The sequence below is a fragment of the Juglans regia genome, chromosome 4 (assembly GCF_001411555.2).
Source record: "Juglans regia cultivar Chandler chromosome 4, Walnut 2.0, whole genome shotgun sequence".
NCBI classification, from domain to species: Eukaryota; Viridiplantae; Streptophyta; class Magnoliopsida; order Fagales; family Juglandaceae; genus Juglans; species Juglans regia.
Window position 1 is genome coordinate 13,691,598 of NC_049904.1, and position 27,943 is coordinate 13,719,540.

Below are 27,943 nucleotides of genomic sequence, written 5' to 3' on the forward strand. Positions count from 1 at the left end.
ATTCCACGATTCATTAATAATTCTCTTCTGCTTAAATAGCAGAATTACACCGAAATAAAAGGAAACAATATGGAAAACTTGCGGACTGACTTGCGGACTAAGAATGGAAAATGCGGACTGACTTGCGGACTAAGAACCGAAACTACTGCTCATGAAACAGAGCCTAAAACAGAATAAAACAGAGCTTAAAAATAGAATGAAACTGAAGGAAATCATCCGCTTCGTGCGCTCGTGCGTACTTCATGCGTGGAAGCTCACTGACCAGTTATGCGTGCTACGCTCGTGCGCACTTCATGCGCGCCTCATGCGTATATGCTCACTGACCCAGTCATGCTCACTGACCCAGTCACGCTGCATGCCTTCTTCACGTATCAGATCATCCCAAATATTTGAGATTTGGTTTATGGAGTCTTGTGGAACGACGTGGTCTATCATAAAACTCTATGTAGATTGGTGAGAGAAGACATTTGATACCATATGTACGTTAATTCATTATCTGTCTTTAAACCCACGCTATGCCTGTGAACTTGTGTAAAGACAGAGAAACCTACTCGGATCAAGTTGCAACTCAGAAAACCTTTGGGTTTCAAAATAGGGTGCGGCTACTATGCCGCCCCATTTTGACCGCTGGGCTTACCGCCCAGCGTAAATTCCATTTTTTTTTTCACATTTTTTTATATATTTAAATATATTTAAAAAAGAAAAAAAATACATCAATACATTTAAAATCACTTCTCTAATCATTAAGTAAAAAAAAAAAGAAAAGAATTTTGACCGGTTGTCAAATGGAGGTGTCACTTTGGAGAGACAAAGTAGTGTTTCTCTTCAGAATATGCAATATCTAGATGTCAACGCATATGGAATGCAAGTGCAAAGAACATATATATTATGATATTTCACATAATCACAGCATTACATCTGAGCCTTTACTTCTTCAATATTTGGTTGTAATTTGTAACACCCCGCTTCCTAATAAAGACATTTTTAGAATTTTTGGAGAGCGAGTGTTCTACTAAGCTTGACTAAAAAATTTTCATTTCTTAACGAAGCGCCAAATACAAAGAATCTATATAATAAATAATATCATTCTTTCAAAAAAATAATGAGATCTTAAGAGAGAGTGCGCAGAAGCATTTATTAAAATTTCTCAAAACTTGTGCCATAAAAATCATAACTTAAACTCTTTGTACATCATCTAGGCCACTGTCTCGTCTCCCTGGCCAAATCTTATCCTGTAGTCTCATCCTCATAAATGTTATCACTTAGGGTGGTTTAAAAACACGATTATGAACTTATATTTCACTTATCATAGGCTAATACCCACTGTTGAGCCCCGTGAGTTAGAGTTAGTGAATCTAAGTAGATTCTAATTCCGCTTGTGGCCGCGGGTTGTGGAATTCAAACTTAAGGAAGACATACTGGATGCACTATCAGCATCATGTATGACCTGGCAATACAATATGTCCATAACATAGATACCGTCTTCATATCATAATATAGGCCGTTACATATCTTATCATTTATACTTCATCATAATCATACTTGCATACTTGTCATATCATAGATTTCAAATAAAGTCGCATTCTTTCATAAAATGTTGTGATACATGTTTCCTCACACAAAATTATGATTTTTTATAAATATTTTAATGCATAAGTCTTACATAAAATTATGAATTTTCATAAATCTTTTTATGTATAACTCATTTCATAAAATGATGAATTTTCATAAATAATTTAATGCATGATTCTTTGTGTGAAATCATGGATTTTCCTAATTTTATCATGTCTTGGGTACTTAAAGAGGGGCTTCCAATAGAGGGCATACATGCATAATATTTTTATAAACGACATGCCATTTACCGTACATGTGTAAGAGTATGGTCAGCCTACTTACCTCGTATCGCTAAATCCAAAGTCTCACTTCGTAAATCATTACCTATACAAAGTATCATATGTCACCACATCTAGAAGAGCGTGTCATAATATTTTATTTTGTTTAATACCTAATTAGGGAAACCACTTTAATAATTAATCAATTTTTTTCGAGCTTAATAGATACTAAGTCCATAAATAAGCCCTTTGTAATGAAGTATACCAGACCATTTACAATCTGCCATGGTTACAAAATTAAGGGAATAGCGTAATAATACTTAAAAGTCTACCACTAGAATTAGAAAAGAAAGAGCATCAAAAGTTTAGTTGGACTCTGATAATCGACGGATGAGATCAATTAAAGATATATTATACAGTTAAGTAGTTGATTGGGAATGATTGAGACTGTATAGATAATTATAATCAGTAGTAATTTTAAATTGAAATAAATTTATAATAGTTGATCATTAAATTTTAAAATGATTCTAACTCGTTTAATAAAAATAAATGAGATTTAACCTAGTTATTAAGTCTAATTAAAACTCCTAATCAATTTCAATGATGTATCGCTCGTGGACTTATCCAATGTGGCCCATTAAATATAATTTAGGCCCAATAAAAATTATCAATATTCTGACCATAGAATTATTGGGCTGGGTCGTTACATTACCACACTATGCCCATGATACCCTTTTCCTTAGTAAAGAGCCTAGTGAGGATCCATGGTGCCAAGAGTGTCAGCCGGTCGGAAACACCCCTGGTTTAGGCCAGGAATAGGCATGCAATTTTCATAATGGATGCACATGTAAGCAGAACATAAGGGTATATTGCAGGAATAAGGAAAGGCTTTAGTCAAAGACTAAATGTTAATTGTACCAGAGGTCTAAACAGAAAAGTTCCTCCATTAATAACACTAATATCCATATATCACGGTTGTTTCTCAAATAATATTATACATCACAAACTATTCATTACTTATGCTCAGGTACGACAAATTAGACAGGACTGGTCGCTTGACTAAATAATACTTCTAAAAAAATGCAAATAACTACTAGCGGAGACAGGCCTCCATTTCTATCACTTGGGCATGGTCAATCATTTTTCCTCAAGGACCTCTTCTCGTGCTACCTCTTCATCAAAGTCTATAGTTCTGATAAACAAAACCATGTGCAGGTTAAATAGCTATGACAAAATTGCTAATGAAAGACAATGCTAGCAAAGATGTAATGCACAGTTTCATGTAAAAGATCTATGAACACATATATTTATGCGGGGTGAGGTATTGCCCTCTAAGCAAAAACACATTTATCCATCGTTATGGCAAGGAATCATTCTTTGTGTAAACACAAGTACTTAAGGATGACAAGGAGTCACTCTCTGAGGAATCATCCTTTGAGGAATCATCCACAATGCAAATCACCAGTATACATAACTATTACCGAGGCGAGGAATCACCCTCTTATCAAACACGTTAAACTCATCATATCTCATCATTTAAATCCTTCCAAGAATCACTCCACCATTAGACTCGAGGTTTCAAATCATCCAACACGGAGAATCACTCTACTTGGTTACACACCGAAACACATATGTTCAATCTGAGGAATTTCTCTATCAAGTCAACATCTCGAAGACATTACACATGATACACTTGATGAATCTCTCTATTCGTCTATCAAGTGAGGCTAATACAAAAGCTTTACACCCCAATCATCACGAGGACTCTCTCTCTACCCATATGAAACTCGTGGCAACGTGTCATAGAAATGGCATGGGGAATCCTTCTACCCATCTATGATGATTGACTCATGCATCGAGAAATCACAAAAAGCCATTGATCCGCACCATTCAAACTCATCATCTCAAGATCACGATGTAAAGATAACCTATAACCTAATAAAGATGTATATTATTTTCTTGAAGAAGAGAGGAAAAAGCTACAAAATATGAAAGGCCATATTTTTTGTGACATGCCTACAACATTTATCTCACATTCCAAGTACTGTCTTAGAAGCTAACATACCTCACATTATTTAAAATACTATGGAGGCACTGACACTGCTTCCCCCATTGCTCCATTTGAAGCACTTGCTTTCTTTGAAGACTCAAACTCCAAGGATGCTCCAACACTTACAATCTCAAAAGCAGCAGAAATTGAGATGCTGGCGATACTCAGGGGCCTTCAGCTTAGTGTTCAATTGGGAATCAACAACCTCATAATTGAAAGTGACTCTATGATCATGGTTAAGGAGCTGCAACAACCTAAGCCATCCATGTCTATGTCAGGTAATGTCATAAAGAATGCAAAGGAGTTGATGGCAAGGTTCAGCAGCTGTGAAGCTTAACATGTAGGAAGAATGTGTAATGAAGCTGCACATAGGCTTTCAAGACTTGCTTGGAATGTTGATGACATTAGCTTGTGGTAGGGATCTTTCCCTGATATAATTTCTCAAGTCCTTTGAACTAAGAGACAGTTGTAAGGTTGATGTCTGTTAATGAAGTTCGTTTTCTATAAAATAAAATAAAAGGGTGAGATTTTGTCCTTTGTTCAATCCCTTTTTATAGGGCATGACCACTAGGTGTCCTTCTGACGTACTCCCAACTCTTGAAATGTTTAGTAGGAGTCCTTCAATCTCAGTCGTCCCTTTGCATGATGACAAAGACAGACTGATGGGATGATGCACACACATTGATGTGGCTTACCTTTAGTTCAATCCGCAATCTTTTCTCAAATAAGGGTCTCCCACGTGGCACTAGATCGTACCTCTAAACTTAGACGATATGGAATGTAGACATGTAATCTTATTTCCGCTGACTCACTTTAGATGTGACCTTTTAGATGGAGTATGGGCCTCTACATGCGACACTACCACCTTTTGAGTGTTGTTGTGTTATCCCAGAAAGCCCTTACGTCTAGATTGATCTTGTCCTTGATTGTTACTCGACTGTTGCTCATAACTCTCCCTTTGCCCTTTGCTACCAGCCACTTTAGCTCTTCCTTCTCACCTTCATATTGTTAGCACCATTTCTTTATTGACCGGTTTAGGGTGAAAAGTCCTTTGTTTACTTATAAGTGTTATTTTTATGTGATTTTTATCACTTTTTTATTTATGAAAAGTGTCATTTTCTATTCAATACTATTGATTTTATTTTATTTCTTCATATTTTTATTTATTTTCTTGAATTTGAAGGAATGAGAAAATTTAGTGCAAAATGAGAGCATTTTGGTACAAAAGAAGAGACTACAGATCTAGATCGATGAGAGACAGCAAGATCTGAAGAGAGCCAATGAGATTTGGGCGAGGAGCCTTGTCCCGTGGGTAGTAAAGAGATTTCTCTCGCCCAAAGGCAAGAAGACTTACCTCTCAATGGGTAAGGAAACTCGTGACCAGAAGGCGTGACCAGAAGGCACGAAGGTTTGGCAACAAGGCTCTAGGCGGTTAGATTGGGCGAGCAGTCTAAACGACCAACTTAAAAAACCAACCTAAACGACATCGTGGGCAACAACTAGAAAATGCGAGAGGAGTATTTCATCCCAGTTGGGAGTCTTTCCACTCGGTAGGCGAGGAGAGGGCCATGTGGTCATTGTGACCTCCACGCTAGTTATATTCAGCATACATGACATCTACTCAGTGGTATAATTCCTCCTGACCGAGATCAATCTGCTGTTGACCACCAAATCTGAGTTCGCAATGAATCTATTAGCACCAAATCCTCTCGAACCCCACAATTCAAGCCGCATATTACTGAATCTTCCATTTTAGATAATCCCGTTATTCTTTGGATAATTCCTTTTATGTTAACATTTATCTTTAGAAACTAATTTCCAGATCTTTAGGCGAGATTGTAGCTGCAGTTATCTTGTTTCCATATTTGAATTTCGACATCTATTTAATCTCAACTTGTGGGATGAAGAGAGAGGAAGTTCTGAATCGAGGTCGAGAGTTTTTATGTTTTAGAGTCTAAGTTTAGAGTTCCATAGTTTATTCTTTAAGTGTTATTTCGAGAAGGCATAACTCGAGGGTAGAGGCGAGAGCCACATACTTCATCAACCGACTTCAACGAAAAATACCAGTTTTATTCTTTTCAATTCCATTATGAACTAATTCTATTTTCTAAAACTTTGATATAGCTGAGTATTGAACACACAGTTTACATTCCAAGTTATTTTATTTTCAATATTTCCATGATTGAGTGTTTATTCCTTGTTCTTAATGCTTACAATTTTCTAGCTAACTATTGTTCAATCTTTTGGATTGGAATGAGACCGAGATGTGATTTGTGATTAAAGCTCACACCATTAGTTGAGCGAAAGCGAAGATGCTTTATCGCGACTAGTGTGATTTTCAAGAAAAATCCAAAGAACTTAATGAGTCTCCAATTAGTTAAATTCACATAAAGTTATAGAGTTATTAGTTGGAGATATTTTTTATATTATTCGAGAGAAAATATTGAATAGTTAAGAGATTTTTATCATCAGCTCGGGATAATTGGGATTCTATAACAAGGAAGAATAAACTGTGGGATTTGCTAGGTTAAGTCAAAAACTCTAGATCTAATCTTATTATTTCTAAAATCTTAATTTTAATGTTTTTTTCTTTAGTTTAATTTATATAAATCATTATTCAAATTTTAGTTTTCCAAATAGTAATTAATTTAGTCAATTTCAATACTCAATAATATAATTATTCCCTATGGGTTCAATAACTGTTTTCTTTATAACACTTTACTACTTGTTACGATTCTATGCACTTGCATGTATTTTAATGCAAACACCCTATGCAGAGATGTGTCAGCCAGGATCTCCACATTGTGCCTCTCGCCCTATTTGGACTAGCTACACTTTGCAGGCCACTGCTACCTCATCTTCCCCTTGCCCTGGAAAGGCTCTCTTCTTTGCCTTCCCTTTGTTCTTAGAAGGTGGTCTCTCCATTTGAGTTGGCACGATGCTCACAATACTAGACCAACTTAGTTGTAAATACAACTTTATTGTTAGATTTTAAGGCATACAAAAAAAAAAAAAAAATCAACCAAATAATACTTACAAGCACTACAATAGAGTATGGCTTTTTTAAGGAACAAACTTGTTGGTGATTATCACTTTTTGAATGCAACTTATTGATTGCAATGATTATTCTTCGTTGATCAAGTGCAAAAAAGCCACGTGGTAATGGTCTCTCTCTGCAACGATTTTCAATCCGTTGCAAATAGAATATATTGCCATCGTTAATGTTTCTCTAATAATATGGAATCCCATTGGTAAGAATCTTGACCATTTACATTCACTCCTTTGTCATTGCTAGTTGTTTTTTTCCCAACAAATTATGATTGTTGCAAGCCCTTGTGTTTTCAATGACTCCCATGTCGTTGGTATGCTTTCCCATCGATTTATGATCATTACAAGACCTACCAATCATTGTTATAATGCTAGGTTTGACTACATTGCACAAACCAATTGGGCTTATAGTTCTATTATCATATAGCCAATTTCTCATAATCCAATTACGCTCCAAAATGTAACTACAACTTTAGGTGGAACAAATTAATTCTTCACACTCAATTTGCATATTATAAAATGGCATGCCACAATACAATACCCCCATTTATGATAGTTAAAGATACAATACACCTAGTATTCATATAATGGTATGCAGTATTTGTAGCAAATAATTTATTTTTTCAATACACAAGTACCAGAAGGCTATATCCCAAAACATAATCATGACTTCATAAATAATTACATAGCCAAAGTTATACAATAAGTCTGAATCCAAATAAGTATCGAAGACTACACTCCATAAGCATAGACAAAAAATAAGACTACAGCACTAGACACCAAGCCGCTCATGTAGCGCGGCTATAAGCACAAAATGGAAGCCAAAAGTTGGAGCACTGACTCCATCAACTCCTCAAGCAACCTACTTAACCTCATCAAACTGGTCGAATCCTAATCCTAGCTCCACTGACACATCTTCTACCATTTCAAGGGGAAGAGTAGTTTGGACTACCAAGTGAGATTTTACAAATCTCAACAAGTAAACTCCTAAACTTCCAATAGTATACTTAGGCATGACTTGACATGAACATGACCTAACTTGAAATGATCATGACCTTGTTACATATAAATGCTTGTTTATGTGAACTACGAATGCTCCACGACTCCCCAATGAGAGTGTGCACCTGCCAATACCACATGACATCATAGGCATCTATACTAGCTATGAGTACGTCATGATAATTGAATTGATAAAACTGTTAAGCATGTAGCTGGCATCACCATCGTTAAGTGCTAAACTTTGCTTCGATAACCAGTTACTCAGGTCCCATTCGAAGCCAGTTAACTGTACTTCGTCAACCCAGGAGATTCCACGTTTAATTTAAACATTCTAGCGTGGACAAATGAGTTTCACTTGGATAATTCTCCATCATACTACTTGGGGTCATGATAAAATAAAAGACTCATGTATGACTTAGACATAATTCATGAAATACAGATGTAACATATGACAAGACATTCGTGGCATGTGACAATGACATGGCATTCAGGTAATAGATAAGCGTGTAATAGATGATCGTGTAGGAGTAATAGATGACATGGCATTTGTGTAACAGATAATTGATGACATGGCATGGTATATTATAACAATTACAATAAGCATAGGCCAGTGACATGCATATAAAAAATATAACTTTTACTACTAACATACATAGCGTAACGTAAAGCGAGCATAAAAAGAGCATGAACTAAAATGAGATGTTTTCTAAGGATAGAATATCTCACTAAAATCTTATAAAAATAAAACTTACTAACTTAGGGATAAGTTCACAAAGTCAACCCTCTACTTGTGGGAATTACAAAATTGTCTCTGAAATAAAGATTTTGCAAACGAGCTCCAAAACTTACCAAAGTTTATATTCTTCATGTACATTTCATCCTAAATCCAAACATGAACTCAAAAAAAAAATTAAAACTAACCACAACTATACCAACTCTCTCTTGGCCGATTTACCCTTAGGCAAAAACCATGATTTTGTTGCTTCTTGACCATTCAACATACTAACATGCTTAAACTAAATTTAGCAACTCTAAAAAATCAAATCCTTAGTTATATAATCATGCTAAGACACCAATTTAAATGTTTTGTAAAAGCTTAAACTCACCACATCATAAAAAATGCCAAAACATCAAGACAAGGTCAAATAGAACCAACTCTTGATGTTTGTGGTCTAATACTTTTCAATCAACTCCAAGGACTCCCAACATCCATAAATACTTTCCTAACAGGTTCATCATTCAAAACTAAGTGATATCATGCTTGACTAAACAACCAAAAATCACAAAGTATGATTTAGAACAACTAGTTTGCATAAAAACCATGAAACTGAGTATAGCATGCTTTGGACTTGAAACAAAGTGATTAGATCCTTGGTTTTTAAGAAATAAATCTTCAAATCACATAACCATATACCTCAAATTCAAGTTCTAACATGATCTAAGCATTAAACCTTACATGTCATGGCAACACTTTCATCAAAACATATGCTCAAACTCACAAGCCTCTAGATCGAGCTAAAAGCAAACTCTTGCATGTTTACCATCATTCCAACAAAGTTCTAAGCCATAACATTTCAAAAGTAAACTCTTAATCCATATATTAAAGCCTTAAGAATAATATAGATGAAAATTAAAGCCATAAGTCAAGTTCCTAGAACCAAAATTGCAAACTAAGCCAAAACAGAATTGCTTTTGAGCCAATCGGTTTCTAACACTTTGGACATCATGCAAAACTATTTTATAAAGACCTAATATTCTTGAACCATTCCATAAACTTGCATATAAACATGTTTACACTTCATCCTATTAAGATCTACCCAACATTTCACAAAAAACATGACCAAACATGCAAAGTTCATCACAAGACACAAAAATGCCAACACCGACCAGTTCAACCAAAAACACTAACTTTCTAATGTAGGGGAATTTGAGTCCAATGAGGCTCAACTGACAGATACGACGTTAAAAGCTCTGGACTACCTTGAGAAGGTAGACCGGCTCAAAATCGACTGGAAGAGATAAGTATTCCTAGGATTTGGGAGAGAAGCAATAGATTTGGGAAGGAAGCGGTATTTGTCGGGTTTGCGCGAGGAACAACTTATTCCTCGGTTGGGTGAGGAGAAGTGGCGATATTAGTATTTTACCCATAACTTTGACTACAGGTGTCCAAATCATGCATATGACCCCAATCTGGAAAGCTTTATTTGGCGTGCACATCGTGGTCACCACCCTCTCTTTGGTGGGCCCCTTGTCGACCCGAAAATCAGCTATTTTCCTTTCAAATCATCACTTTTAGTTAATTCTTTCATTTTTTGCTGAATTTTTGTTTATGGTAATGTTTATTTTAGTAACGAATTTTATTCCGAATTCTTGGGCTAGATTTTGTGAGGCCCCCAACCTCCACTTGAGATTGAACAGAGACAGAAAGTGTGGGGACATGTAACTCAACGTTACACACTCCCGTTCATGATAGTTAATATGCAATATATCCTATAAATGCATCTAGCAGTATGCAATCACCACAACAGAATAAGGATGACTAAATAAAACTTATGTCAGAATAAACTAAGACATCCCAATGTCATTCATAACGATCATAAGTTCAAATCATAATGTAGCATAATCTTAGTACAATTATTCTTGATAATGTCTCCATGGCTAAATCTATTACTTCATGCGTTCTAATGCACAAAGGGTTAGGGCCATTAACATTAAGATAAGGTCCAATCTTTTGTCGAGATCCGTCTGCTCTTCAATCAATCGGATCCACTCGTCCATCTGATCCGTCCTTGTCGGGTCCTAACAAAACTTCTATTATTCCAAGTGGAATGATAGTGGGTCAATAAGAGGTAAGATTTTACTTGAAATTTCAGTAAGTTGGAAAACCAACGTGCACAAAGATAAATTATGCATGATGAATGATAAATATGAAATGCGTGCGATGTAGGAAAAATCAATAAATGTCTCTCATCCAGATTTCTCAACATTTTTCAAAAACATTGAGACACATTTTCTTACAGAGAACATTTTTCACTTCAACTGTAAAAAATATATATTTCAATACAACACTTCATCATTATTAGAAGTTCAGATTTAATGATAACATTAACATCATAATGTATGGTATCGTCACAGTTCCCTATGTGCACTGATAGTACTTGTCAGTGATCATAGTACAATGCATTGGTAACATAATATAATATCATCAGAACATGTACACCCACCAGGCTTTAGTGTCATAACATTTGACTTCGCTCCAGCGTTCTTTAAAAAGAACTCATTTGAAGTCCCTTGATTGTTCTTCGTCAACCTAAGGATTACTATTCCATTTGTACTCACTCCAGAGTGGACAGAGGAGTTCCACTAGGATACTTCCCCATCCTAGCCTTTGGGGTCATGAAAAAAATTATTTTTATGCTAGACTTGAAAAATGTAGTCCATGACATGTGCATATGTAACACGTTTTCATGTGAAAATGGCATTTATATGCAATATGCTAAAAATGGTGAAAATGTCACATGACATGTAGGCAAGTAGTCATGTACTCAATATCACAACATGATGTTTCATGCTCAAAATGACAATTATAATGTTACTATAGCATTTATCAATAAATCATAAATAACTTAATGAGGTATAACTTAGAGGCCAACTTACAAACTACTTGAGTTTGGGAAAATTATAGTGGTTGTAATCAAATGTTTACTAAGTTAGGATTTAATAAAAGGTATTTACAAAAATACCCCTAAACTTTCAAAAATTGCCACTATTGCCCTAATTTTTCACTATTTGCAAATAAGCCCCAAACTTGCCAAACTTCATATAACTCATATTTTCCATATTCCAGAACTATCTATTCCCTTATAATTCCAAAAATCAAAATGGAACTAGTTCAAATACACTCAACCCATGGCATGCACTATAGTTGGTGCCTAAGTGTAATTTCAACTATTGACCTTCATGAATGCATGCATGTTCATTTTCTTTAACTGCAAATAATTACTATAATCCTAAATGACATGTTAAAAGCTTAATCTTGGGTGAAAAAGTTCTTCCCAACACTTAATCATGGCTAAAAACCTTAATCTCTATTAAACTAGTCCTTAAGCATGCATGATATCTCTTAATCTTTTTCATCAAGAAAAGTTTCAAAAATAGGAATTAAATTATGCATTTCCCTTCTTATCCAAATCACAAGGTTTTTTAAATGGTCATATTTCAAGCCTAAGTAAAATAATTCAAAACTTCATAAGTTAAGCATAAATTAATCAAAACCGTGCATGCTTGGATGATCAACACAAGATAGAATTAAAATCTAACTTTTTATTTTTTATTTTTTATTTTTTTAATAAAAGGAGGGTGGCACCTCCATCTTTTATTCAAAACAAACCCTCACTTATGCCAGAAGAAAATCATAAACAAGTAATACTAATCCAAACTCAAGCAACAATAAAGCAAAATACACGCCCAACAATAAACTAAGGCCTAATACTAGGCAAACTAAGATAATCCAATCGAAGCAATCCTGTCACACATAGGGACAATTCGTCAAAACCCACATATGTACAATTTAAACCCTCCTTCCCCTGCCTTGCTAAAAAATCTGTTACTTTATTCCCCTCTCTATATTAATGAGAAACCGTGTAAAGAAACCCATGAATCGCTTGCAAGAGCTCTTCCCAAAAATCCCATAAATACCATACTATACAAGACTTATTTCAATGCCATTGTACCACCAAAGCTGAGTCACATTCAATCTCAACTTTTTGAATACCCTGCTCCCTACAAAGCTGTGGCGCCCCCAGCCCCCGTTTGGGATTGGACGGTGACTAAGACGTCGGGACATGTAACACAAGGCTACACACCCCTCATACATGACAGATAATATGCTATACATCTAAGCACACTAGTAGTATGCAATAGCGTAGTAGCGGAAAGTTAATGAAAGTCGGATAAACTAAGTAACACGATAAGCAATTGCAAATCACATGGCACCATACTAATATTATAACCCCAAACATTGTCCAAACATAAACATGAGCCATGAAGGCGTAATATCCCAAAAGAATAAAGCATAGTTTAAAATTCCCAAAATACGGGATTTCCTAAAAAACAACATAAATCCACAGAAGTTGGCTATAAGTATTGTTGCCTTCCTTTTTTTTTTTCCTTCCTTTCTTTTCAAAATACTTAAATTCTCACACTCATAAAAAAGATTCGGGCTTCACACATTTTTCCAAAGCCTTATCCTTGTCCCGGTTGTTAAGCCTCTTGAACTCTATAATAAATTCAAGTGTACCAGTGATCTCTCGGTCAATGGCCTCGAGTCGCTCTAGGATGGAGGGCTCAGGTCTATTCATAGCCATCTTAGGGCACAATCCTCTCTGGGGGAGGAGGTGCAATTCACTTCAACTTGGTCATGGTCGTCGTTTATTAAACCCGTCACAACTTCTACCATTTCGGTTGGGGAATGGTAGTAGAAATGACCACAATGAGATTTCAAGAAATCTCAGCAAGTAATCACATAACATATCATAGTTAACACAAGCATATAAAAGGTATATCATGAAATGCACGCATGGACATGTACTTGACTTATGTCTTTGACCAGAACTTGACTTATGCTCTTGACCATTATCAAAAGACTTATAACAGAGACTTGAGCTTTCCATAAAAACTTCATAACTTTTTCTTATTTATGTGAACTTATTCAGAACTTGTCTTATCAGAATATATCATAAGATTTTCATCGAGTGATCCTTAGCACTTATGCTCATATTCATATTCAGATAGTAGATACAACACGATTCCCTTTAGCACCGCGTGTTTCTGCTAGTGACCACACCATCAACGGTCCGTGCATCGTGATGAATACATCATAAACAGAGATTCATATTAACTCGACCTTACTTTGTTGGATTACATGCCTTATGCACCCATTAGAGTTAGATGCTTCCTCACTCCGGTATCCTTTGGAAATAATCCATTCGAGGCTTGTTGACAGTACTTTATCAGCCTAGGGGTTACCACTCCATTCTTAAATACTCTATAGTGGAGAGAGGAGTTCCACTAGGACATTCCCCCACCCTAGCACTTGGGGTCGTGATAGAACTTTTAAACCATTTTCTTCAAAAACACTTTTCCCCAAATGCATGTGACAAGAGACTTATAACATGCGTACCTACACTTGACATATGACATGTGAAATATCGTGCATGAGATAACCAAACATAACATATTCATTTCATAGCATGATAAGATAAACCATATGAGATATCAAAACATATACATGAAACCATGAAAACTTGTTTAAGCCGAAACTCATGGGTACAAAAACATGAAGATTCATCTCATAAACAAGTTCCAATCCTCAAGCATATATCATAGAAATCAAAACATAGTAAACTAAGACATGAAATCATAGATTTTTTACTAAGCTCGAAACTTCCAAAGCATGTTCAAACCGAAACATCATGTTGCATAAACCATCAACCGCAATCAAGTAAAAACTGAAGCTCATAGAAATATTTCATGGCAATTTCAACACAAATCCGAAACATACAATTCCTTCCTTAGAGTTACTCAAGTTCATATTAACATATTCAAACAAACAACCAAGAGATAACAAACAAAGCAATCAAAACCATGGAAGGATTTATACAATCATGTGCAAATATTAAACAAAAGTAAGTTGAGTGTATACTTACAAAATCCACGTAAAGAATACTAGGAAGCTGTAAATCCAAACATACTATATTAGAAAGAGCATCTAAAACCCTACCTCAGGTTCTTGAGTGTGTGTGTGGATCTCTAGGTCATCACTTGGTCTTAAATCATTCAGCTTCTAGGGTTTTTAGGTTAAAACCCCTTCATTCATAAAATAAAACAAAACCTAAAATAAGCAAGATACATGTGGTGGTCGAAACATGGAGGATGAACTCCCCCTTCACTAATCGGCCTCAAGGGTTTTTCCTTCAAAACCCTAAGTTATTTCTATCTTTCTCAAAATCTAATGAGATTTGGATCACATTTTCGGATTGAGAATGACTTGTGTGTGTGCAAGACTTAGAGGAAGCCGATTCTTACCTTGCTAATCCTTGGTAGTGCCAAAATCCCTTCTCTTGCAAGGATCCTCCTTGTTTGGTTGGAAAGAAAATACAAGAAAATGAGGGAACTTTCAAATGAACAAGTGAGAATTGTGTAGAGAGAGTGAGAGCTAATGCAAATCCAAAAAAAATGGTAAGGGAAAAGCCCCCCTTGGTGTGAACCCTTCTCTTTTTATATGAGACCCTTCACTTCCCTCATTGGTTGTATCTAAAGTCCTTACATGGATGACAAGTGGCAAGGTTTCTTCTTTCCCTTTTCCCTATTGTCGAAATGCCTCTTGGAGTTCTCCACTTGGATTGCATTGGGAAGAGACACTTTGGGGGTGTGGCGTGTAGGACTCCTCCTCCTTGGCTGAAATTCCTTCTCTCCCCCTTATGCCCTTCATTTCCTTAAACAAGTAAATATCTCTTCAAGGGTAGCACGTCAAAAGGGTGGGAGCTGCTTCTGCTCCTGAGGATGAAAAGGGGCACGTTCTTTTGTCAAAGGCTAGATTCTTAGAGGAGGCAAAGAACAACGACATGGTGTTTGCCTTGGTGCCATGAGACGACCGTGGCAGAGTTGATCGTGAGTTACCGCCAGAAGTTCAGAGGACCTTCCCCCTGGCCTATTACCCATAAGAGACATACAACATTTTATTGACTTGGTGTCAAGAGCTAGTTTACCCAATAGAGCAGCATATCGCCTCAACCCCAAAGAATCAAAAGAATTGTAGCGCTTAGTGTTGGAGTTGTTGGAGAGGGGATACATCTGTAAGAGCACGAGTCCGTGTGCAGTTCATGCCCTCCTGGTACCCAAGAAAGATGGTTCATGGTGTATGTGCATGGACAGTACAGCCATTAACTGAATCACCATGAAGTACATATTCCCAATTCCCTGCATGGATGACATCCTGGATCAGCTGTCAAGCCCTTAGATATTTTCCAAAATTTATCTTAAAAGTGGGTATCACCATATCTGAATATGCTCTAGCAATGAATGGAAGACGACGTTCAAGACACAAGACGGTCTCTACTAGTGGTTGGTCATGCCTTTTGGGCAATCCAATGTACTTAGCGCATTTATAAGATTTATGCATCAGGTACTGCAGTAGTTTATGGGGAAGTTTGTTGTCATCTACTTCAATGACATCCTCATCTACAGTCTGACATAGGAGGCACATATAAAGCATCTCTGAGCTGTCTTCGGTCTATTATGAAATGAGTGTTTGTTCATCACACGTAAAAAGTGCCCATTTTTCACCACTTCTGTAACATTCCTTGGATTTGATGTTTCAATGGATGGTGTCCACGTAGATTAGTCCAAAGTACAAGCCAATTTGGAGTGGCAAACGCCTAAGACCCTACACATTGTGTGGAGCTTCCATGCATTGGCTTCCTTTCATCAACTATTCATCTGAAATTTCAACACTCTAATCACTCGCATCATAGAGTGCCTGAAGGGGTAGGCATTCTAGTGGTCCGAGGAAGCAGAGACCAGTTTTCGGTTGTTCAAGCCAAAGATGACTGAAGCACCAGTTCTTGTGTTCTGGCCCATCCTGATTTATCAAAAATCTTTAAGGTGAGTTGTGATGCTTCCGGGGTGGGTATTGGAGGTTTCCATAGTCAAGAAGGACAACCTGTTGCATTGTTTAGTGAGAAGTTGTCGGGATCGAAGAAAAGCTACTCCATGTACGACTTGCAGTTCTAGACCATTGTACAATCCCTAAAGCACTAGTGACACTATTTGGTACAAAAGGAGTTCATTCTGGTTACTGACCATGAGGCGTTCAAGTACATCAATGGGCAACACAAGCTAAGCAGACAACATGCGAAGTGGGTTGCCTATTTACAAGAGTTCATGTTCTCACCAAAGCATCGATCAGGGAACTTTAACTAGGTTGCAGACGCTTTAAGTCGATGTGTATCACTCCTCACCACTATGAGCACTAGGGTGGTGGGCTTTGACACTTTCAGGAAATTGTACGCTTAAGGTTCGTCCTTTGGAAAGATTTTTAAGGAGGTAAATAAGGGTCAACAGAGTGATTTTCTCTTGCACAATGGTTTTTTGTTCTGCTACCTACAATTGTGTATCCCTGACTACTCTTTGAGGGAACACATTATATAAGAACTACATGGCGAGGGGCACTTTGGGCAAGAAAAGACTTTAGCTTTGATTGCCACAGATTACTACAAGCCTAAATTGACTAGTGACATGGCACATTGTGGGGAGAGATGTTTCGTGTGCCAGATAGCAAAGGGGACCCTCATCAATGCTGGGCTTTACACTCCATTACCTGTACCTGATGGTCCATGGCTTGACATTAGCATGAATAATGTATCGGGTTTACCTGGACCTAATGCGCCATGGATTCAACCTTCGTCATGGTCGATCGATTTGCTAAGATGGCCCATTTTGTAGCTTGCAGGAAGATCATGAATGCTACATAGATTGCCCATCTTTATTTCAAGGAGATTGCTTGCTTGCATGGTGCTTCTCAGTCAATCACCACAGACCCAGATACGTAGTTTATGAGTAATTTCTGGAAGAGTTTGTTGAAAAAACTCAGGACGAAGCTGAACTTTTGTAGTTCCTACAACCCTCAAACGGATGGACAAACCAAGGTGGTGAATCGAAGTGTCGGAAACCTTATGTGGAGTTTGGCGGGTGGTAAGCCAAAACAATGGTACCTTGCCTTATCGCAAGCAAAGTTTGCTTACAACCGATCCAAGAACCGGACTAACCGATTGAGTCCATTTGAGGTTGTGTACAAACAGAATCCACCAAGCCCCCTTGACTTGGGCCCTATCCCACAGATTTGTCACCTAAACGTTAAGGCCAAGGAGATGGCAGCACACCTTCTGGGAGTACATGACCAAGTCAAACAAGCAATCTAGGCGAGCAATGCAAAGTACAAGGTTCAAGCCGAAAATTGTCATCACCGGGTACTTTTTGATGTTGGAGTTTTTGTTTGGGCTGTGATAACTTGTGATCATTTTCCTATTGGTGAGTACAATAAGTTGAAGGATAGGAAGATTGGACCTTGTAAAGTTCTCCAAAAGATCAATGACAATGTGTATGGACTGCGTCTTCCGAGTCATATGAGGACTTCGAATATGTTCAACGTCAGACACCTCAGCCTATGATGATGGCATGAGCTCGAGGGCAAGTTCTTTCAAACCTAGGGAAATTGATGCAGGGCAATCTGAGTCTGATGAGTTGAGGCTGACAAATACGACGTTAAAAGCATTGGACTACCTCAAAAGTAGACCACCGCAAAACCGGCTGGAAGAGATAAATATTCCAAGGATTTCTACGAGAAGCAGTATTGTCGGATTTGGGCAAGGAACGACTTATTTGTCAGTTGGGCAAGGAGAAGTGGCAATATCAGTATTTTACCAGTAACTTTGACTATGGGTGTTAGGATCACGCATATCACCTCAATCAAGAAAGCTTTTTTCAGCATGCACGTCGTGGTCACCACGCTCTGCCTGGTGGGCCCTTTGTCGACCCCAAAATCAGCAGTTTTTCCTTCCAAATCGTCACTTTTAGTTAATTCTTACATTTTTTTTGTTAATTTTCTTTTACAGTAATGTATATTTTACTAATTATTTTTATTTCAGATTCTTAGACTAGATTTTAACCGTAGTTATCTTATTTTGTATTTTATTGTTTGACCTTAATTACAATTTTGCCTTTTTCGTTAGCTTCTTAAGCCCAGCTTGTGGGTTTCAGAAGAATCTTGGAATTTCTTTATATAAAAAAAAAAAGCCCTAGTCCTAGAGTTTCTCTTTGTTTGCGATTTTCTCAATCTCAATCTCTAGGTTCCATTGTTTAACTAACCGTCGGAATAATCACCTATTCTACCCAGGCATCACTTTCATCCATCAAAACTCCAAGATAATTGATCCAATGCACGCTGAAGTAGTCTAGACTCAGTAATAAACTAAATTAAAGAACATTAAGCCATGGAAAATAACTTACAAAAGCTTGGAATGATAAAACACAAAGCTACCTAGTTTTCTCTCAAGAACTCTCTCTCGGTTTGCTCTTGGAAAATGGATGAAATGTGCTAAGCGTGGAGGCAAAAAGAAAGGGGCATGGCATATAAGGAAGGGCTAACATGGTTGGGTGAGTGAATGACCAAATGATGGGAGGTAGCTTGTGAAAATGGAGGAGAAAAAGGTTGAAGTGAGGGTTCTCTTATTGCTGCTACAACAAGCTGAGTGGGTGGGGTTGTGAAGGGTGGCTTTTTGACTTGCCATCAAAGCACTATTTGGGGCTAATCATGAGGTATCATGATATCCACGACATGTCCTTGTCAGGACAAGGAAGCTTTCTCAAGAAGCTTGGGCTAAGTGGTGGTCTCAGTGGGACTAAATAAGGCTTAACTGAAATGCATCTAGTTTAGAGTCTAGTTAGGGTTTTGGTCATGGCTTGGTTCAAATATAACTTTTCATAGTTAAATGTAATTACAAGATATAAGGGAGTGATTAAGAGTGTAAGGGTGTGTAGTTGAGTGGTTGATTGCAGTGAAAGTGATTTAACCAAGTGAGAAATCAATTAAATCAAAATCGGGTGTGTTTAGGGTTTGGAAACCAATTTGGGGTTTCAGTTTCTTCCAAGGATTTAGGGTTTCGGTTGGTTTCCAATGCTTTTGGGTTTCATTAGGGTTGAAACCCTCTTTTGGTAGATCAAATAGTGTTTGGGTTGATGGCATAGTGTTTGGTGTAAGAGGTATGATGATAAGTTTGAATCACACTCCATATCTTCACACTTTGTTCTTGACATGTGTCCTAGGCTTTTCAACTGGATGACTAGGATTGTGCCATGTGCCCAACTAAAAACTTTTCCTAATGACCCTAAGTGGGTTTGGACATCCTACATGGCGATCTGACAATTGTTTGAACTATAAACTTTTTATTGCATCATAAAATCTTAAATATTCTTACGAGTCTAATGGAGCAATTGCTTTCACAAAAATCGCAATCTCGTCTACTATCCATCCGGAAAACTGGAAATGTATTATTGATCGTAAAATTCTGAATATTCATACGAATCTAATAGTGCAATTTGTTTTGTAAACTTACATCCTAAATTCCTTAGTTAAATAGAAAAACAACTTCGTCACCAAAGTGGATCAGGATCCGACTACACTAACGGACAACAACCTAATCGATCGCTTGATTCGTCAGATCCTTTTAGGATTTCTCAACTTTTCTAATATCTAAAGATATTCATCAATCGAATTTCATTTGGGGTCGTAATAGACACCATATTGTTCTAGAAAGGAAATTAAAGTGGATATATACCTCGCTTCCAATCTTAAATTTGGTGATTAAAACAATAAATATGTGACGCCCCCCACCTCCACTTGGGATGTAACTGAGACTTAGAGCGTCGGGACATGTAACACAAGATTACATACCCCCCCGTTCATGACAGTTAATATGCAATGCATCCTATATTGCATATAATAGTATGCAATAACCGTAGAGGAAAATAGGTGACTAAGAAGTACTTATGCCATAATAAACTAAAAACATCTCAATATCATTGATAACGGTCATAAGTTCAAATCAAAAGGTAACATAATCTTAGTACAATTATTCTTGATAATAAGTCTCCATGGCTAAATCAACTGCTTCGTGTGTCCTCATTGGGTCCTTACACAACTTCTATCATTCCAAGTGGAATGATAATGGGTCCACAAGGGGTGAGATTTACTTTAAATCTCAGTAAGTTACACAACCAACATGCACAAAAACAAATTATGCATGATGTATGATAAATAAGAAATGCATGTGATGCAGAAAACAATCAGTATATGTCTCCCGTCTAGATTCCTCAATATTTTCAGAAAAATAAAGACATATTTTCTTATAGAGAACATTTTTCACTTCAACTGCCAAAAACATATCACATTTAATCATAACTTAACATCATAACGTATGGTATCATCACAGTTCTCCATATGCATTGTGAGTACCTGCTTATAACCGTAGAACAACATGTTGAAACTACGTTGTCTGCAAACTCGTTCTCAATGCATTGATAATATAACATAACATCATCATAGCATTATAACATATACACCCACTAGCCTTAGGTGTCATAACATTTGACTTCGCTTCAGCATTCTTTAAAGATAACTCATTCGAAGCCCGTTGACTGTTCTTCGTCAACCAAAGGGTTACCACTGTAATTTTACTCAATCTAGAGTTGACATAGTAGTTTCACTAGGATAATTCCCTATCCTAGCCTTTGGGGTCATGACAAAAATTATTTTCATGCTATGCTTAAAAAAGGTAGTTCATGGCATGTGCATATGTAGCAAGCTTTCATATGAAAATGACTTATATGCAATATGTTAAAAATGGTGAAAATCTCACGTGCCATGTAAGCAAGTAGTCATGTACTCAATGTATCATATAATATGGTGTTTCATTCTCAAAATGACAATTATAACATGAATGTGACATTTATCAATAAATCATAAGTAACTTATCAATGTATAAGTTAGAGGCCAACTTACAAACTTCCCAAGTTTAGAGATTCAAAGTAGCTGTAATCAAAATTGTACTAAGTTAGGATCTGATCTACTATGGAAGATGTTCATAATCAAAAGGGTTTAAGAACTGGTATTTACAAAAATACCCATAAACTTTCAAAAATTATCACTAAAGCCCTAATTTTTCACTATTCGCAAATAAGTCTTAAATTTAACCAAACTTCATAAACCTCATATTTTTCATATTCTAAAACCATCTATGCCCTTAGATTTTTAATAAAATAAGTTCAACTATGCCAATCATACCCAACCCATAACCTTGGGGATAAATTAAAACTTAGGCTTAGGTCATACAAGTTCATTCTAACACTTAAACATGGCTCAAGACCTTAATCACCATTAAACTAACCCTTAAGCATGCATTATATCTCTCAATATTTTTCTTCAAGAAAGTTTCGAAACCTAGAGTCAAATCAGGAATTTTTGTTCTTATCTCAATCACAAGGTTTTCTAAATGTTCATTATTCAACCCAAGGTAAAATAACTTAAAACATCCACTAAAAATATGCTAGTCATCAACACCAAACTTTTTAGAAACAGTATCCAAACTTTTTTAACTAATAAGGCAAACCCTAGAATCATATGGTTTGATCTATTTCAAAGCATCTCCAAGAACAAAAAAATCCAAATCCTACTTCTAACATATTCATAACATCATCCTAAGAACAATCATGCTTTTAATCATTAAACAAAAGTCATAAAAATCACAAAACAATACTTAGAGTTTTCGGTTTTACACTTAGTCCAAATTCAAAAACTTTTCCTTAACTAGCTTTGATCAATCTCTTGTTCCATGGCTTAAAAAAATTTTCTCTTAAACTAAAAGATCACATCATTTAAAAATGTGTCCTAAAGAAGATCCAACCATCAAAATTAAAATCACAAGGCTAAATATCAATAAAACAAGGATCTAACCCAAAAAATCAAATCTTAGGCCTAACCTAAATCCTCTTGCATAGAAATATCCTATCTTTGCAACTAATACTAAATATCTTCAAACCAACATTCTAACATGCATATAAGAGGTTTAGGATTATCAAATAAAAATATCAAAGCCATTGAAGTAAGATTAAACCATGCAATATTCAAACTTTCTCAAAACAAAAATTGTTTTTCCACTTCCAGTTTCTATGTCTTTATATCTAAGTGAATCTTCCAACAAAAGCTTTAGTCATGCAAAAAATCCTCAATTAAAATTCATAAACACATGTTAACAACAGTCCATAAATTATTCGGACCAAGATACATCCATTAACTTGGCCAAAAACTCCAAAATATAACACCCTTTCCAATTTAACTGTAACGCCCCGTTCCCGGAGGTCCGGAAAGTTAACTCTTAATATCTCAAATCAACTTAAATAGTACAACTATAAAATCCAAAAAATCCAATAAAATATTAATCAATTTAATCAATCCAAATATCTAAGTTCCTCCATGGGGACAATAAAGAAAATCTCTATAACATAAATTAAAAACTCTCTAAAACTCGAAATTATCCTTAACTCATCAAATCAAAATATCCGAAACATAAATTCAGTTTACTAACTACGACTCTCAATTAAGCACTTGTACCATCGGGCACTTATTCCACTCTAATCATCACACCTGCTAAAACTTTCTACTTTTGTTCTCCAGCTGAACCATCAAAATTATCTGAAAAGTATATGGAGATAAGGGGTGAGTTATCAACAACTCAGTAAGCAGAGCACATATACTAGTATGTAAACATGAGCAGTTACAGAGTTTAGAATGCGGAACAAAAATATTTTCTTTTAGAATGCAGAATTAGAATAAAGTTTTCAAAATGCAGCGTTAGAACATATTATCAAAAATATCAGAGCGAAAGTTCGAAAATATTCATAATCAAAATCCCTTTGGCATAGCATAAACTGAAACATCACATCTGATCTTATCATATCAGAACAAATACCATCTTTAACCCCCCGTGGTAGGGTTGTGCAAACCCCAGTAGCTAACCGAGCAAAAACAGAATGTGAATTTTCTCCTTATTCATTCTCGGAGCCCCGAGTGTGCACATAGGAAAGACCACACAGAAAACCACTTTGTTTCCAAAGTGGGTGCACTAGAAACAGAAAAGTTGGTACCAACCCGAACAGAGCCACAGTTTTACACCCGTGGTGAAGTTAGAATGGAACAGAAACAGAAACAGAATGTTATGCCAGAGGTTTTCAGAAATCACATCAGATCATATCAGAGTACAAAAAATCTTCAGAATAGAACAAAATCATTACACAACATAATTTATGCACAAAATTTCATATTCGCTCTCTTTTTCAAAGTTCAGAAACAGAATGTCAAAAATAAGCTCATGTCTACACCAGTCATGACAGAAAATAATTTATTCTTAAACAGAATCTCATGAGTAATGCAGAACAAATAACTGAGGCAGTTCAAATTTCTTTTCAACATCAAATATGTATATTTTCCAAAAAATAACCTCAGTTCACTTTATTTTAAATGCAAAGTCTAACATAGGAACCCTGCTTACCTAAACTTCTTAGATTTCTTCGAAATTCCTCAAAAACGTCGGACAATAATTAATCATCACCTATAAAATAATCATGTAATTCTCATAAATTTTCAATTAATCACGTATTTCGATATTTAATCCTAAGCTTATAAAATAACCTATTTAATTCCTCAAAACCTAAATTTACCAATCATCACTTTCTAAAATCGTCAATGCTAATTTAATACTATGACTAAAACATTTAAACGTCAGACCTATTTATTAATGAAAACAACTTATGAAGTTTAATACTAAGTAATATAATTATCCCAAAATATTTTAAAATAAACCATGACTATTTTTAAATAGACTAAAATATATCTAAAATGTAGAAATAACATTACACCAATATTGTTTACTGTTAAAATAAACCTTTACTTAATAACATGTTAAAATACTTAAGCGATTTAAGGTAAGTAAAAGTAAAAATTTCGTTAAATAATAATAAACAAATAGCTTTAATCGTAATTTAAATGTTTAAAAGAAAAATACACAATTACTAAAATAATTTGGTACCAAACGTACAATTGAAAATCCTATTAATTTCTGTAAAATTTTCTTATACCACTCATATAAACCATGAAAAAAAAACAGACTTAATATAACCAAAAATATCAACCTGAACACCTTCAATAATAAGGGTAATGCTGTAATTCCTTATTCAAAAACTACGCAAAATATAAGTTACGAAGGCTGGAAATGCATTGACGCAGTCTCGGTGCAATATCCGTGAGAACAGGGGCACGAGGTACTCACCGCCAAGGGAGGAGCTGCGCATGACGCGACGAAGATGGTCACGGTGGTGAGGCACTGAGAGAGAGAGAGAGAGATGAGCGAGAGACCTCATGCAGAAAGAGAAAGGGACGGAGAGATAGCTCGGCGTGAAAGAGGACGAAAACGCACCGTGGGGCAGCTAGGCTTGCGACGGTCTGGGGGCTGGGTGTCAACCTAGCAGTGTCCGAAGGTGGAGGCTTGTCCTCCCACGTCTTTTGATGGCAGTGGCGTCGAAGTTGAGGGGGTTGACGACATGGTTCACGGTGGGGATGCTTCCCTGTTTCGGCGTGTGAAAACAGAGTCCTTCAAGTCCCAAAGCGTATCAACAGCTTGGTGCGGAGGTGCAGGGTAGAGCGGCGGCAAACATGGTTGTTTCCATTGTGCGGGATGTGATTCGAGTGTTTCAGGCTGGGCTCGGTCATGGCAGTGGCTAGGATGCTGCGCAGTTGTCTTGCCGTTGCACTACGGTGCAGTGAGTGATCTGTGCAGCGGCGCCACGGGTTAAACCGTGTTGCGATACGGGCTTGGCTCGTTTGGGGTAGTGGTTTAGGTGCTGCACAGCTGCGCTATGGGGAAGGGCTCACGGTGAAGGAGGCTGAGGCGTGAAAAAGAAGAAGCGGCACTCTAGGTTTTTATTGAGGATGAAGAACGGGCAGATATATAGATGAAAGGATGACCAAAATAAAAAAAATAAAACCCTAGAGAGCCAAGAGAGAGACGTGCGTGCGGATATGTCGTGTGTGTGCATGGAGTGGACGAGAGGAAATCTACGGGAGTTAAGAAATAAAGACCGAAAGAGAAGAAAATAAAATGAAACATGCTGGAAAAAAATAAACGTGTGCAGAAAGGAAAAAAAATAAAATAGAATAAACTAAAACAAAATAAATAAAATTGAGCTTGATTGGGTCCGGGTGTTACACTCTCCCCCCCTTAAAAAAATTTCGTCCTCGAAATTTGTTACACCTAAAGCAAAGTCTAAATATTTATCCGCTACAACCATTCATGCCTACACCGAAACGTCAATCATATTGTCGGACCTAAATAATATTCCGCATTTGTCGAACTTAATATCTCAAATTCTAACCCTCCCATATTGTCGATCATATTCTCCCATAATTTCTCTAGCCATACACGTTCGCACACAATGCCTTTTAAAGTCTAGAATATAAACCTCAATAATACAATTAAATACCAAAAAATAAATTTTAAATTCTCCACCTAATATAAAGCCTCAATAAATAACGAAAAAAAAAAACTCTCAAACTATCATATCACTCACCAAACCATGCTTCCGCTGCTCACTCTATCAACTTATAGTCCTAAAAACATTGAATCTCATACCTCGGAAAAGAACTAAACCCCGCATTTACAACTAACTAACAGAAAACTCTTAAAACAATATAGTATAATCAAAAGTTCCAAGCTTAAGTCTTGAATAACCTCGATTCACAAATTTCAAATCCTTAGAAAATCTACTCTCAAACAAACTTTAATATTCTAAGCTGTCCTATTAGAACAGTTCCATACAAGCACAACTAATCTCGATTCAAATAAAAAGAGTTCAAGGAGAAAATAGAGTGAGGTACCTGTGATCTCATTGTTGTCATTCTTAGCATCTTCAGATGTTAGTGCGAACACTCGGGCCGGTCCCATTCTACGTTGATTATTAACCTGATTCACTTGTTGGGAACCTGGATGTGGGTTAGGCTTCTTGTTATCTGTCAGCAGCAAAGGGCAATCCCTGATAAGATGTCCGGTCTTACCGCATCGAAAACATGCCCCCATTTCCCTTCTGCACTCTCCAGTATGTGCACGATTACAAAACTTACAGAGGCTGTTCGATTGATTTACTTGCATTTGCTTTTGCCCCAAGCTGCTCCCATCATTTCTATTTTTCCACGGCCCTTGATCCACTGCAGATTGAGATCCCTGTGGCGCAGTCCTCTTCCTCTGTTCCAGTAGTGTTTCGCTTCTTTGAAGGCTCCGCTCAAATACTGTGGCCTTATACACCAACTGTGAAAAGTTCCGAATTTGAAAGCCCACAATTCGTTCATAAATCCTTTCATTCAGCCCTTACTCAAACTTACGAGCCTTCTTCTCCTCATCAGGGATCAAATATGCAGCAAAGCGTGATAACTCGATGAATCTAGCTGCGTACTGGTGTACTGACATAGCTCCCTGTACCAAATTAGCGAACTCCAAAGCCTTGTCATCTCAGACAGAGGTTGGGAAAAAGCGTTCTAGAAAGATCTGCTTGAAGTGCAGCCAACGGACTATTTTTGTCCCTTCCGCTTCTCTGATGGTTCTTTCAGAAATCCACCATCTTTTTGCTTCTCCCGTTAGTTTGAAAGCAGAGTATAGAACCTTCTGTACGTCCGTGCAGTTTATAACGCGGAGTAACTCCTCAATATCTTGAATCCAGTCTTCTGCTAAGGTTGCGTCGCCCCGACCATCGAAGGTGGGAGGATGCATTCGATTAAACTACTCTATGGTACATCCCCATTCATCATTTGTCGCATTCATACCCGATACACTTCTTTCTCGACGACGAGGTAGCATCCTGACAACATGGATTATTAAAAAAATATATATACAAGAATAAGGGGGTTTGTGCAAAATAAGCAAATGGTGATAATGGTAAAGCAAACATAAATACATATAAAAATTGTAGAAGCAACAATAGTAACTCTATATAACTCTAGACTCTAAACCTTCCATCTTGTGAAAAGCCTTATGTGCGGTCTACAAAACCGAACCGAACCTCAAACCACATGAACGTCTTAGAATATCTATAAAAATTCCTACCCTTCAAATTCCATAAATATCTTGTCTAATACCTGAGACTTCTAATACCCTAAATACCCATGAAAATCACATCCTATAGCCCACAAATGTCTACACCACAACTCTGAAAAAATTATTTCCTCAACGTCATGACCCAATGCCTACAAGAATTCTAAAACCTTAACTCTCATTAATCATCTTTTATTCTTTAAAAATTCTAAACCACAAATCTGAAATTTCTTCCTAATCCCACAGATATCTAAACCTCCAAG

The 27,943-nt window shown here is 36.7% G+C and overlaps 1 protein-coding gene across 1 annotated transcript; it reads right to left on the bottom strand.

The window, feature by feature from the left end:
• Positions 1–149: 149 nt before the first annotated feature.
• On the bottom strand, positions 150–27,359 carry LOC108987272. Its single transcript, XM_018960164.1, has 4 exons — positions 27,162–27,359; positions 26,975–27,065; positions 26,474–26,881; positions 150–163 (listed from the first exon to the last, which is right to left on the bottom strand). The coding sequence occupies exons 1-4, from the start codon at positions 27,357–27,359 to the stop codon at positions 150–152; spliced, it is 711 nt and encodes a 236-aa protein (XP_018815709.1).
• Positions 27,360–27,943: the final 584 nt, after the last annotated feature.

What these genes read in the sequence shown, in the direction of transcription:
- LOC108987272 (XM_018960164.1), bottom strand. Translation starts at nt 27,359, where the DNA reads ATGCATCCTCCCACCTTCGATGGTCGGGGCGACGCAACCTTAGCAGAA. An exon ending in AAGCGGAAGGGACAAAAATA is followed by an intron (nt 27,066 to 27,161) that starts GTCCGTTGGCTG and finishes AATTTGGTACAG; the next exon opens with GGAGCTATGTCAGTACACCA. An exon ending in TGATGAGGAGAAGAAGGCTC is followed by an intron (nt 26,882 to 26,974) that starts GTAAGTTTGAGT and finishes ATAAGGCCACAG; the next exon opens with TATTTGAGCGGAGCCTTCAA.